Genomic DNA, 13,647 nt, shown 5'->3' on the forward strand with positions numbered 1-13,647 from the left:
CATCAATTTACAGTATACGTATATTAGATTAAAATCACGCAAAAAACAGAAATAATTGTATGTTAAAAAATAATCTAGTGTTCACAGGTTCAATGTCCATTTGGGAATTGGATAGCAGAGGGGAAGAAGCTGTTCCTGAATCGCTGAGTGTGTGCCTTCAGGCTCCTGTACCTCCTACCTGATGGTAACAGTGAGAAAAGGGCATGGCCTGGGTGCTGGAGGTCCTTAATAATGGGCACTACTTTTCTGAGAAACTGCTCCTTGACAATGTTTTGGGTACTTTGTAGGCTAGTATCCAAGATGGAGCCGACTAAATTTACAACCCTCTGCAGCTTCTTTCAGTCCTGTGTAGTAACCCCTCCATACCAGACAGTGATGCAGCCTGTATAACTGCATCGATATGTTGGGACCAGGTTAGCTCCTCAGAGATCTTGACACCCAGGAACTTGAAGCTACTCACTCTCTCCACTTCTGATCTGTCTATGAAGACTGGCCAAAGGCTCGTATAAAGAGGCAGATTCCACAGAGGATTCAAAGAGTAAGATCGGTAGAGGGGCCTGGAGATTTTGACAGATAATTCCAATGCTCATTCAAGATAATTCCAGGATTGAAAGCAAGGCTTCTTGCCTGATAAATTTATTTAACTCAGTTTTAAGTGATCAGCTCTTGAGCATTGGAATTATCTGTCAAAATCTCTAGGCCTCTCTCTCTCTCTCTCTCTCTCTCTCTCTCTCTCTCTATCTCAGTCTTGTTTTACGGTAGTTGGCACCCAGCTTAATGGTGCATTGGGGGATTGGAATTGGAATTATCTGTTAAAATCTCCAGGCCCCTCTATCGATCCTACTCTCTTTGAATGCTCTGTGGAATCTGCCTCCTTAAACAAGCCTTTGGCCATCTACCTTTAAATTACTTCATGTGGCCCAGCCTCAGGAATGTTCCTTCTATGTGAAAGATGCCAAATAAATTAAAATTTTTGCCATCAACCTACTCAACTAACTTGGACTCCAAAACAGAATTTCCTGAGGGAAATTTAAATTTCTTGTTAAGGCCTGAAACAGGTTTGTGTTGTGCAAACTGCTTTAGTCTGAGGAGTTGTGTGGATGAATAATCTGGTACAATAAGTCAAGTCACTTCTTATTGTCATTTCAACCATAACTTCTGGTACAGTACACAGTAAAAATGAGACAACATTTTTTGGGACCATGGTGCTACATGAAACAACACAAAAACTACACTGAACTACGTAAAACAACACAAAAACTACACTAGACTACAGACCTACCCAGGACTGCATAAAGTGCACAAAATAGTGCAGGCATTACAATAAACAATAAACAAGAGAATATGCACAGTAGAGGGCAGTAGGTTGGTGTCAGTCCAGGCTCTGGGTATTGAGGAGTCTGATGGCTTGGGGGAAGAAACTATTACATAGTCTGGTCGTGAGAGCCCGAATGCTTCGGTGCCTTTTGCCAGATGGCAGGAGGGAGAAGAGTTTGTATGAGGGCTGCGTGGGATCCTTCATAATGCTGTTTGCTTTGCGGATGCAGCGTGTGGTGTAAATGTCTGTAATGGCGGGAAGAGAGACCCCGATGATCTTCGCAGCTGACCTCACTATCCGCTGCAGGGTCTTGCGATCCGAGATGGTGCAATTTCTGAACCAGGCAGTGATGCAGCTGCTCAGGATGCTCTCAATACAACCTCTGTAAAATGAGGTGAGGATGGGGGGTGGGAGATGGACTTTTCTCAGCCATCACAGAAAGTAGAGATGCTGCTGGGCTTTCTTTGCTATGGAGCTGGTGTTGAGGGACCAGGTGAGATTCTCCGCCAGGTGAACACCAAGAAATTTGGTGCCCTTAATTATCTCTACGGAGGAGTCGTCGATGTTCAGTGGAGAGTGGTCACTCTGTGCCCTCCTGAAGTCAACAACCATCTCTTTTGTTCTGTTCACATTCAGAGACAGGTTGTTGACTCTGCCCCAGTCCGTTAGCCACTGCACCTCCCCTCTGTATGCTGACTCATTGTTCTTGCCGATGAGACCCACCACGGTTGTGTCATCGGCGAACTTGATGATGTGGTTCGAGCTGTGTGTTGCAGCACAGTCGTGGGTCAGCAGAGTGAACAGCAGTGGACTGAGCACACAGCCCCGGGGGGCCCCTGTGCTCACTGTGACGGTGTTGGAGATACTGCTCCCAATCTGGACTGACTGAGGTCTCCCGGTCAGGAAGTCTAGGATCCAGTTGCAGAGGGAGGTGTTCAGGCCCAGTAGGCTCAGCTTTCCAATCAGTTTCTGAGGAATGATTGTGTTGAATGCTGAACTGAAGTCTATGAACAGCATTCGAACGTACGAGTCTTTTTTGTTCAGGTGGGTTAGGGCCATGTGGAGGGTGTTGGCAATGGCGTTGTCTGTTGAACGGTTGGGACGGTACGCGAACTGCAGGGGGTCCAGTGAGGGGGGCAGCAGAGTCTTGATGTGCCTCATGACGAGCCTTTCAAAACACTTCATGATGATGGATGTGAGTGCAAAGGGACGGTCGTCGTTGAAGCAGGACACTGAAGACTTCTTCGGCCCGGGGATGATGATGGCGGCCTTGAAGCACGTAGGAACGACGGTGCTGCTCAGGGAGATGTTGACGATGTCAGTGAGAATCTCAGCTAGCTGGTCTGCACATCCACTAAGCACTCTGCCAGGAATATTGTCTGGTCCAGCAGCCTTCCGTGGGTTGACCCTGCACAGGGTTCTCCTCACATTGGCCACGGTAAGACACAGCACCTGGTCATTTGGAGGAGGGGTGGTCTTCCTTGCCGCCACGTCATTTTCCGCCTCAAAACGAGCGTAGAAGTTGTTAAATGCATCTGGGAGGGAGGCATCACCAGCATAAGCAGGTGGTGTTGTCCTGTAGTTGGTGATGTCCTGAACGCCCTTCCACATGCGCCGCGTGTCACCGCTGTCCTGGAAATGGCTGTGGATTCACTGGGTGTGGGCACACTTTGCCTCTCTGATGGCCCGGGACAGTTTGGCCCTCACTGTTGTTAGGGCTGCCTTGTCACCTGCTCTGAAGGCGGAGTAACGGGTCCTCAGCAGCGCACGCACCTCTGCGGTCATCCATGGCTTCTGGTTAGCACGTGTAGTGATGGTCTTGGACACAGTGACATCATCGATGCACTTGCTGATGTAGCTAATCACTGATGCCGTGTACTCCTCTAAGTTGGTAGAGTCGCCATCGGTTACAGCCTCCCTGTACATGTGCCAGTCAGTGAGCTCAAAGCAGTCTTGGAGAGCAGAGATGGCTCCTGCTGGCCAGGTTTTCACCTGCTTCTGAACTGGTCTGGAGTGCCTGACGAGCGGTCTGTATGCTGGGATTAGCATAACAGAGATGTGGTCTGAGTAACCGACGTGGGGCCGGGGCTCTGCCCGGTACACATCCGGAAAACTGCATAGTAATTGCTTCATCTTCTGCTCTGCTTGTGAAGTCAATGAGATCTGGCATAGCTGGGTTATGGTCTGAACTACAAAAATTCTTAAGTGCTGCCCATTGGAGTTGCATTTAGTTTGTACTGAAACAGCCATGAAAATTCATTCACAGCACTGGGACAGTCAACAATTTATCTCCATTAGATGGCATTCAAGGTCAATAGTCTGCCAATATTTTATACTTTTGTTCTATTTAGTATCCTTATTAAATTATTTTATATTGACAATATTGAATTTCTTTCAATGTTTAGATTTTCATTAGATTTTTAAGGTTCAGTTCAATGATCTTGGCTAAAAAGGTTTTGGGAATGCTTCATTCTCAAGGGACGGTGCTTCTGAAAACGAAGGCTGCCTTCGTCAATCAACTGGGGTCAGCTTGATTTCTTTTTCACGAGTGGGTAGCGTTCCATGATTAGTACAGATGGACAGTTGAGGAGTAACAAATCTTAAGGGGATACTACCTTATAGGGGATCTCAATTTCATGGGTAGAATTCGAATTTGAACACAGAACCACAGGGAACTGCCTATTTGAATGATACTGGCAGTTACCAAAGGGGAAAAAGGAAACTTGCTCAGGACTGTCCCAACCTAAACTACTTGGAATGGATTTAAATGAGACTCGGAGATAAAAACAAAATAGAGACTTAGTGACTTTGTTTTTTGCTTATATGAGTCTATTTTAAAACAAACACACTTTATGAAATGTGAAGAATTTCTATCAGTCACTTTATACTGTTCTTTTTCTTTTACACACCAATACCAATAGCTCATAGTGACACTAGCTCAATTCCTTTATCTCAAGAGAGAGGAGAAGATGGCAGCGCGCCGCGATGGCGCAGCTCTCCGGTGAAAATGATATTGTGTCCGTTAAATAGGGGCCGTGGACAATTCTGATTTGATGGAGAATGGACGTGAAAGCACAGAGGAACATCTGGAGAAATTTCTGAAACGCCCATTCGCTGCTGTCGTTACTGTGTGATCGGGAATCTTTCGGAGGGTAGGCCTCAAAATCCCCAGCCTTGCCTGCTTTTGGAGACTGAGAAGGAGGTCGAATTGTTCGGACAGATGACGCTCAGTACTCGCTGTCGGAGAGCCGATCAGAGCTCGAAGTTTTCGGATGACTCAGAGTCGGATTGGTCGGCATGGCAGGGAGAGTTTTTTTTTCCTTCTCCTGTCTGCGTGAGATGTGGGACATTTGAGAAACTTTGAACTTTACTGTGCTCATGGACTTCTTCATCAAGTTATGGTATTGTTGTACTGTTGTAACTATATGTTATAATTATGTGGTTTTGTCAGTTTTTTCAGTCTTGGTTTGTCCTGTGTTTTGTGATATCACACCGGAGGTAACAATGTATCATTTCTTAATACATGCATTACTAAATGACAATAAAAGAGGACTATGTGTCTTCATAATTATAAAGAGATTCGTGACCTGGAAGGCATCACCTGATTGCTAGCTGTTGGAGTGGTAATCAATTAAATCAGATGGAAAGTGGAAGTGGTACACTGATACTAGAGAAAGGAGCGTGCTTCTCTTTTTCGGTTAATTTTATTACTTAGAAGTGAGCTTTTTTGTTTAAACTTTGACATTTATCAACCCACAGAATTAAGCAGTTATTGAATTGCTAGAATGTCATGTTTAATTATCCTTCAAGCAATGGGTAATTTTGACAAGTATATTTCTTCAAACTATGACTAAGAGCTTTAATTTTTTTCCTTGGATTGTCGAAGTCATCACATCTGTTCACAGCAAAGGGTGTGATAACTTTGACAACCCACCAGATGGCGTTTAGGAGCTGCTTGACTGAAGGACTATAGCACAAACAAAAAGCAAAATACAAAACGCGGCGGGTCGGACAGCATCTAAGGAAAGGAATAAACAGTCAAAATTTTAGGCCGAGACCCTTCATCAGGACTGAAGGATTATTGGCCTAATTAATCTAGCAATCACATCATTTTTAAAAGTGAGACAGTACTGAAAATTCTGTCAACACACATCAAAGTTGTTGGTGAATGCAGCAGGCCAGGCAGCATCTGAAAATTCTGTGCAGGGCCCCACATTTTGGTTCATTCACAACCTTACTAATGTAAGCATGCATGGCATGTTAAAAGATTAGAAATAGTCACTGAAATTTTGGAGAACATTGTTGAGTCAATGCAGAATGTCTGAGGCTCACGCTCTACTCCACCTGCATCCTGATAAGTTATGGCATGATTACACTAGTGGGTGGAACGAGCGTGGCCCAGAGGGCTAGACTCCCTCTTCGGACCACACAGGGTGAGAATTTGGTGACGCCAGTGTACAAGTTCTCCATGTGGTTGCTGCAGTGTACGTCTTTGCTATGCCTCATCTGTATGTTTTACTACCAGTCAATCTCAACGCCTTTTATGCTTAATTTGAAAGGGAGAATAAAACTACAGCTGTGAAGATCCCTGCTGCATCTGTTGACCCTGCAAGCTCTGTCTTGGAGGCTGGTGTCAGGTTATCTTTTGAGAGGGTGAACCCTTGCAAGGCAGCCTGGTAAGGCTCTGAAAACCTGTGCCAACCAACTGGCGGGAGTATTCAAATACATTTTCAATCTCTCACTGTTACTGCAGGAAGTTCTCACTTGCTTCAAAAGGGCAACAATTCTACCAATGGCCAAGAAGAGAAGTGTGAGCTGTCTCAATGACTGTTGTCCCGCGACAGTGGCGAAATGCTTTGAGAGGTTGGTCATGGTTAGAAACAACACCTGTCTCAGGAAGGATCTGGACCTACTGCAATTTGCCTATTGCCACAGTAGGTCTCCAGCAGACGTGATCTCAATGGCTCTCCATGCAGCCTTGGATCACCTAGGCAACAGAAATTCCTATGTCAGGATGCTAGTTATTGATTATAGCTCAGCATTTAACACCATCATTCCTATCATCCTGATTGAAAAGCTACAGAACCTATGCTTCTGTACCTCCCTCTGCAAATGGATCATTGACTCCCAAACCAGAAGAATTAACATCTCTACTTCACTGACAATTAACAGAGGTGCTCCACAGTGATGTGTGTTTAGCTCACTGCTCTACTCTCTCTACACCCATGCCTATGTGGCTAGGCATAGCTCAAACAACAAATATAAATTTGCTAATGATATAACCCCTGTTGGCAGAATTTCGGATGGTGACGGAAGGGTGTACAGGAGTGAGATATACCAGTCTGTAGAATGATGTCACAGCAACAACCTTGCACTCAACATCAGCAAGACCAAGGAGCTGATTGCGGACTTCAGGAAGGGTAAGACAAGGGAACACAAACCAACCCTCCTAAAGGGATCAGAAGTGGAGAGATTGGGCAATTTCAAGTTCTTGCTGCCAATATCTCTGAGAACCTAACTTGGACGCAACATATTGATGCAGCCAATATGAAGGCAAGACAGCCAGTAGCTATATTTCATTGAGTTTGAAGAGATTTGGTTTGTCAGCTAAAACACTAGAAAACTTCTAAAAATGTACTATGGACCGCATTCCGTCTGGTATGGGAGGTGCTACTGCACAAAATTGAAATAATTTGCAGAATCTTGTAAAATTAGTCAGCTCTATCATGGTACTAGCCTCTTTAGAATCCAAGGCATCTTCAAGGAGCGGTGCCTTAGGAAGGCAGCGTCCATCATTAAGGATCCCCACCACCCAGGACATGCCTCTTTGCACCATTACCATCAGGTGGGAAGTACAGAAACCTGAAAGTGCACACTCAGCTATTCAGGAACAGCTTCTTCCCCTCTGCCATCCGATTTCTAAATGGATATTAACCCCATGAACACTATGTCATGACTTTTTTTATTTCTGTTATTTTGTCCGACTTATTTTAAGTATTTAATAGACACTATATATATATAGTAACTCATTTGTTTTTCTCTATATTTATTTAATGTATGGTGATATCCAAAAAGAAGGAGAATCCTATCTGCAGGCTGAGAATAAATGGGAAAGATATAAAACAAGTACAGAACTTTTGCTACTTAGGAAGCTGGGTGACATCAGATGGCAGGTGCGACATGGACATCAAAAGAAGAATAGGGATGGCAAAATACACCTTTACAAGAATGAAGAGCATACTGACCAACACTAAACTAGGCATGACAACCCATCTCAGAGTACTGAAATGTTACGTTTATCCGGTTATGTTAAATGTCTCAATGTTGGACAGTCTCTAGTAATATGAAGAAACGAATTGAAGCAGCAGAGATGTGGTTTTTGAGGAGGATGCAAAGAATATCATGGACAAAATGAATATCTAACGAGAATGTCATGAACAGAGCAAACACAAAAAGAGAAATATGTATGAGATCATAAAAAGGCAATGTAACTTCATTGGACGTGTGATTAGGAAAGAGGAGTTAGAATGCACGGTAATTATGGGAAAGATTGAAGGGAAGAAAGCAAGAGGAAGACAAAGACAAATGATGATGGAGACAGCAGCCAGAGAACTAGAAATGAATACCAATGAATTGATCCACTTGACCCGAAACAGGAGTGTGTGGGCCATGGCAGTCAAAGTTCAAACTGGGCATGGCACCTGATGACGATGATATTTATTTATTATGTATTTCATTGCACTGCTGTCGTAAAGCAAACAAATTTCTCAACGCATGCCAGTAATAATAAATCTGATACTAATTCTGTTTGTCTCTGTGGAGGGAACATTACAGGTCAAAAAAAGAAAAAGACTAAAAACAACATTTTCAAAATAGATTGTGATACTGCATTGAACTGAAGTTACAATTGTAATACTGGATTGTACTGAAGTTTTGAAAAATCAGTGAACTGTTCCCAAAGTATTAACAGTTAAAAGTAACATTAGTAAGCTGGTCAAGAGAAAGTAAATGGAAAATGAAATATCAGGAGCTAACTGGAGAACAAAAGGTCTCAAGAGTATTTAGAAATCTATAAGTGCATTTAAAGAGGAAGAAAATCAGTGTTAAATGTAGAGGTAATTCCCAATTTAGTGTCTGAATATATGTTATAATGATATGAATCATTATAATTGAAACTGTTGTGCCTTGAAATGTGATGCATGTCGCTAGTAAAGAGTGACGTGATGTGGTTCTTACGAGAAGTCCACTTTGTTAGAAGACATACAAATGCACTGTGTGACGATGCAGATTTTATGCAAGCATTTCACCATAAACTTTTTCTGACGGTGTTCTTGTCAGGCAGATCCCTCATGTTAGGCAACTATGGACAAAGTCAATAACTTATGATTGGTAGACAGCCTCCACAGAGGTCTTGTTTAAGCAAGGGAGAAAACTTTCCCACCTGGAGTTTCCTGTCTCATTGAAACATACTAAGATTACTAAAATGAAACTAGAAACATAAACTGTTTTCTCTCTGTAGATGTTGCCTATCTTGCTGAAGACTTCTAGCATTTTTTGTTTTTACTTAAAGTTCCAGTATCTGTGAAGTTACCTTCAGCCATAACTTCTCACTTCTGTAGAATGCAAACTCTTGGGTAGCACCATTTTTTAAATTAATGTATTATTAGAGAAGAATTATGGAGTGCAATTGACAGGTTTGATTGTTAGGAACTTCCCCTCATGGACAGGGGACTAGACGTAGCCTTTAGCTTTCCTTTAAAGCTATAAATCTTGCTTTTAAGACTTTAACAGATTCTCCAAAGAAATATACTGTAGATGCCATTTAATAGTAGCATAAAGTTAATAGTTGTGCAAGTTTAGGCACTCATGTTTTCTTTTTTTAAATGAACTTTTAAAAAAATGTTCCTTTCTCCACTGATGATTGGATTGCATTTACTGTGTGACCCAACTATATTTAGAATGCTAATAGTCAAAGATATGCTTTCTGCCTAGCTTTGAAAGTAAGTAAGCTATGGTTCAATTTTAGACATTCACTCTTAACTATGGCAAATAGTTTCAGAAGGCCTTTGACAAGGTGCCACACATGAGGCTGCTTACCAAGTTAAGAACTCATGGTATTACAGGAAAGTTACTAACATGATGAGAGCATTGGCTGATTGGTAGGAGGCAGCGATATAGTAGGTGACCCCCAATAGACCCACAGGTGAAGTGTCACTTCACCTGAAAGGACTGCTTGGGGCCCTGGATGGTAGTGAGGGAGGAGGTGTAGAGGGCGGGCATAGCATTTGTTCTGCTTGCAAGAATAAGTGCCCGGAGGGAGATCAATGGGAGGGGACGAAAGGATGGGTGGACAAGGGAGTCACTGAGAATGTTCGTGTCAGAACTTGATGATCTTTTGGAAACTGAGGGTATGGCGGGTCAGTGCAGGAAAGTGGTCAAAAATGAGTGATGACCTTGTTGAAAAGGATAACAAATACAAAAACGGAATGACTGATTTCTGCTTTTCACACACTATTTTGATTTCCTTCTTTGCTTTATAGCATGTTGCTGTGCAGTGTGATTTATCTCATGGTTTAGACTTCAGTACGGGTAATGATTTTTGTCATTTATAATGCAGATCCAAAACAGTAAACACAAAACCTATACAGTATGATTACTTTTGTACACTCTATAGAGATCATGGGGGAACCGGTGATGATAACATTAAAATCAATGAAGCGGAAGAGCTATATCCTCTAAAGTATATTATTAGTTTCTAAAAAAGATTGTCTTTATGTAAGTATCAGTATTCAGTTATTACTAATTATACTTCTGACAGGTCACTCCCAATATTTACATCTTGGACAAAAGAAAAACTGACAATGCTTTCCCACAGTTCCCTGCTGCGATACTACAGGTTGGAAATTTGTTTTGCTGTGACTAAAAATTAATCTTTCTTAAAATCGTCAATAATGCGGCTTCTGAAATTATTAAAGTATATAGATTGTTAAGTTTATAGAAATGTCTATTTATGCATTAATGACATTTTTTGGTTTTCCTTATAGAGGACATTATTTTCCTTTCCTGATTTTCTGAGAGTGATATTTTTAAATTCTTGCTTTCTCCCTGCTTGGCTCCTCCTTTCAGTATCATTTGTTGATAAGGAGAGTCATGGTATTATTAACCCTGAAACACATTACAGTACTTATATGTTTGTCTTTGGGTAATGAATGTTACTACACTGCACAGATATAATGAATTCTGTAAAGCCAGAAACTACTGTTACCTTGACATCCAGGCACACCCAGTAAGTGTGATTGGATAGTCTGTGATTGCAGTTTTTGTCTTTATAGGAATAGTTTTTAATTTATAGGATTTCACATGAAATTAATATGGGTACAGTTCTATGATGGCATTTAAGCTGATATCACCTATTTTACATCACCTTTGGAAATTATTATTTTCTTTGAGTTTGAGAAATTTCACAGGTTTCAATGGTCAAAGTCCTTGAGACCTGCAGATTAATTATCAAGTTACTAAATATCTAATGAAATATTATTGATTCTTTAAAACTAGATGTATAAATAAGATTTTTTTCCAACTATTTTAATGTCACGGTCATCTGCAATTACTGAGAAAGTATTGTGTCAGCAGATAGAATCATTCCACGCAATGATGTGGAACATTTGATTTCAGTGAGTACCTCATAAAAGTGAAAGAACACATAACAGCATGCAATTTGAGAGTGCGATATGGGAGCACAGCAGTACTTCGAGGAATTTATATTGGCTGCTGATATCCTCGCAGTTCCTAATTAGAGAACAGCTCAAATACCATCAATAGCAACTTTCGAGCCTGGAGAACATTTGACAATTGAACTTAAATCACTATTTTCCGCACAGCTTGTACAATTATGTTTCTGGTTCTTTCACAGATCAGGAACGGCAGTTGTTCCAGAAAGCTGCAATTCCTTTTTCATAGTTATTGTTAAATCAGTAAGTACGATTTAGTCCTTCACATCTTTCAGAGTTAGACAATATACAGTGTTGTATTAGGTGAAGTAATTAAAGTGATTAGGGCGTAAAGATAACCATAATATGCATCGTTTGATTAATTAAACAGAATGGATTAGAAATTGGACAGACCATATAAACATGCACTGAAGTAATGGCACACAAAGCCTTTCAATGAAGATTACTGGGAAGTGATTTTCAAATGTGCACAGCATGAAATTCTTGGGCTTGTAGCAATTTCTCACATTAACCATGTGTAATTATTGGAGTTGTAGATAAAGCACAAATTTACTTGAATGATTCCTCTCCATGAACGTAGAACATAGAAAACCTACAGCACAATACAGGCCCTTCGGCCCATAAAGCGGTGCCAAACATGTCCTTACCTTAGAACTACCTAGGCTTACCCATAGCCCTCCATTTTTCTAAGCTTCATGTACCTATCCAGGAGTCTCTTAAAAAACCCTATTGTTTCCACCTCCACCACTGTCGCCGGCAGCCCATTCTACGTACTCACCACTTCCTGCGTTAAAAAAAATACCCTGCTATCTCCTCTGTACCTACTTCCAAGCACCTAAAAACTATGCGCTCTCATGCTAGCCATCTCAGCCCTGGGAAAAAGCCTCTGAATATCCACACAATCAATGCCTCTCATCATCTTACACACCTCTATCAGGTCACCTCTCATCCTCCGTCGCTCCAAGGAGAAAAAGCCAAGTTCACTCAACTTATTCTCATAAGGTATGCTCCCCAATCCAGGCAACATCCTTGTAAATCTCCTCTGCACCCTTTCTATGGTTTCCACACCCTTCCTGTAGTGAGGCGACCAGAACTGAGCACAGTAGTTCAAATGGGGTCTGACCAGGGTCCTACGTAGCTGCAACATTACTTCTCAGGTCTTAAACTCAATCCCATGGTGGTTGAAGGCCAATGCATTGTATGCCTTCTTAACCATAGGGACAACCTGCACAGCAGCTTTGAGTGTCCTGTGGACTCGAACTCCAAGATCCCTCTGATCCTCCACACTGCCAAGAGTCTTACCATTAATACTATATTCTGTCATCATATTTGACCTACCAAAATGAACCACCTCACAGTTATGTGGGTTGAACTCCATCTGTCACTTCTCAGCCCAGTTTTGCATCCTATCAATGTCCCTCTGACAGCCCTCCACACTATCCAAACACCCCCAACCTTTGTGTCATCAGCAAATTTACTAACCCCTCTCTCGACTTCCTCATCCAGGTCATTTATAAAAATCACAAAGAGTAAGTCTCCCAGAACAGATCCCTGAGGCACACTGACCTCCACTCTTTGCCTTCTGTGGGCAAGCCAGTTCTGGATCCACAAAGCAATGTCCTCTTGGATCCCATGCCTCCTTACTTTCTCAATAAGCCTTTCATGGGGTACTTTATCAAATGCTTGCTGAAATCCATATAGACTACATCTACGGCTCTACCTTCATCAATGTGTTTAGTCACATCCTCAAAAAATTCAATCAGGCTTGTAAGGCACAACCTGCCCTTGACAAAACCATACTGACTATTCCTAATTATATTATGCCTCTCCAAATGTTCATAAATCCTGCCTCTCAGGATCTTCTCCATCAACTTACCAACCACTGACTTGGAGCTTTTAAGCTAGCTCTTCCTAACTGAAAGTAGCAGGGTTGGGATTCGAGTTGGGGCAGGTGGGAGGGGGCATCTGACAATGAGTTGCGTGCAGTTTCCATAATATTCATAACACAGGTCTAGGAAACGTGATTCTTTATTTCTCAACTGAGCATTAAAAGTTCCAAGTCCAAGTTAAAGTAAGTACATACATATCACCACATACAACCCTGAGATTGTTTTTCTGCGGGCATACTTGGCAAATCTATAGAACAGTAACTGTAAACAGGATCAATGGACAACAAACAACAGGAATTCTGCAGATGCTGGAAATTCAAGCAACACACATAAAAGTTGCTGGTGAACGCAGCAGGCCAGGCAGCATCTCTAGGAAGAGGTGCAGTCGACGTTTCAGGCTGAGACCCTTCGTCAGGATGAAGGGTCTCGGCCTGAAACATCGACTGCAGCTCTTCCTAGAGACGCTGCCTGGCCTGCTGCGTTCACCAGCAACTTTTATCAATGGACAACAATCTGTGTAATGCTCCTCCAGCCTGGGTGTGGCCTCATCATGACAGTAGAGGAGGCCACAGACTGACATGTCTGAATGGGAAGTGGAATTAAAATGGGTGGCCACTGGGAGATCCTGCTTTTTCTGGTGGATGGAACATAGGTGCTTGGTGAAACGGTCTCCCAATCTTTGTCGGATCTCACCAATATACAAGAAGTC

At 42.2% G+C, this 13,647-nt stretch overlaps 1 protein-coding gene across 1 annotated transcript in view; it reads left to right on the top strand.

Annotated features, from left to right (window-relative positions):
• LOC134343698 (uncharacterized) overlaps positions 1 to 13,647 on the top strand; it is a 60,589-nt gene that overhangs the window by 19,102 nt on the left and 27,840 nt on the right. The window contains exons 9-10 of the mRNA XM_063042452.1: positions 10,137 to 10,214; positions 11,232 to 11,292. Coding sequence (XP_062898522.1) covers positions 10,137 to 10,214; positions 11,232 to 11,292 — 139 coding nt within the window. The remainder of the gene's footprint in view (positions 1 to 10,136; positions 10,215 to 11,231; positions 11,293 to 13,647) is intronic.

Source organism: Mobula hypostoma, chromosome 3 (assembly GCF_963921235.1).
Source record: "Mobula hypostoma chromosome 3, sMobHyp1.1, whole genome shotgun sequence".
Classification (NCBI taxonomy): Eukaryota; Metazoa; Chordata; class Chondrichthyes; order Myliobatiformes; family Myliobatidae; genus Mobula; species Mobula hypostoma.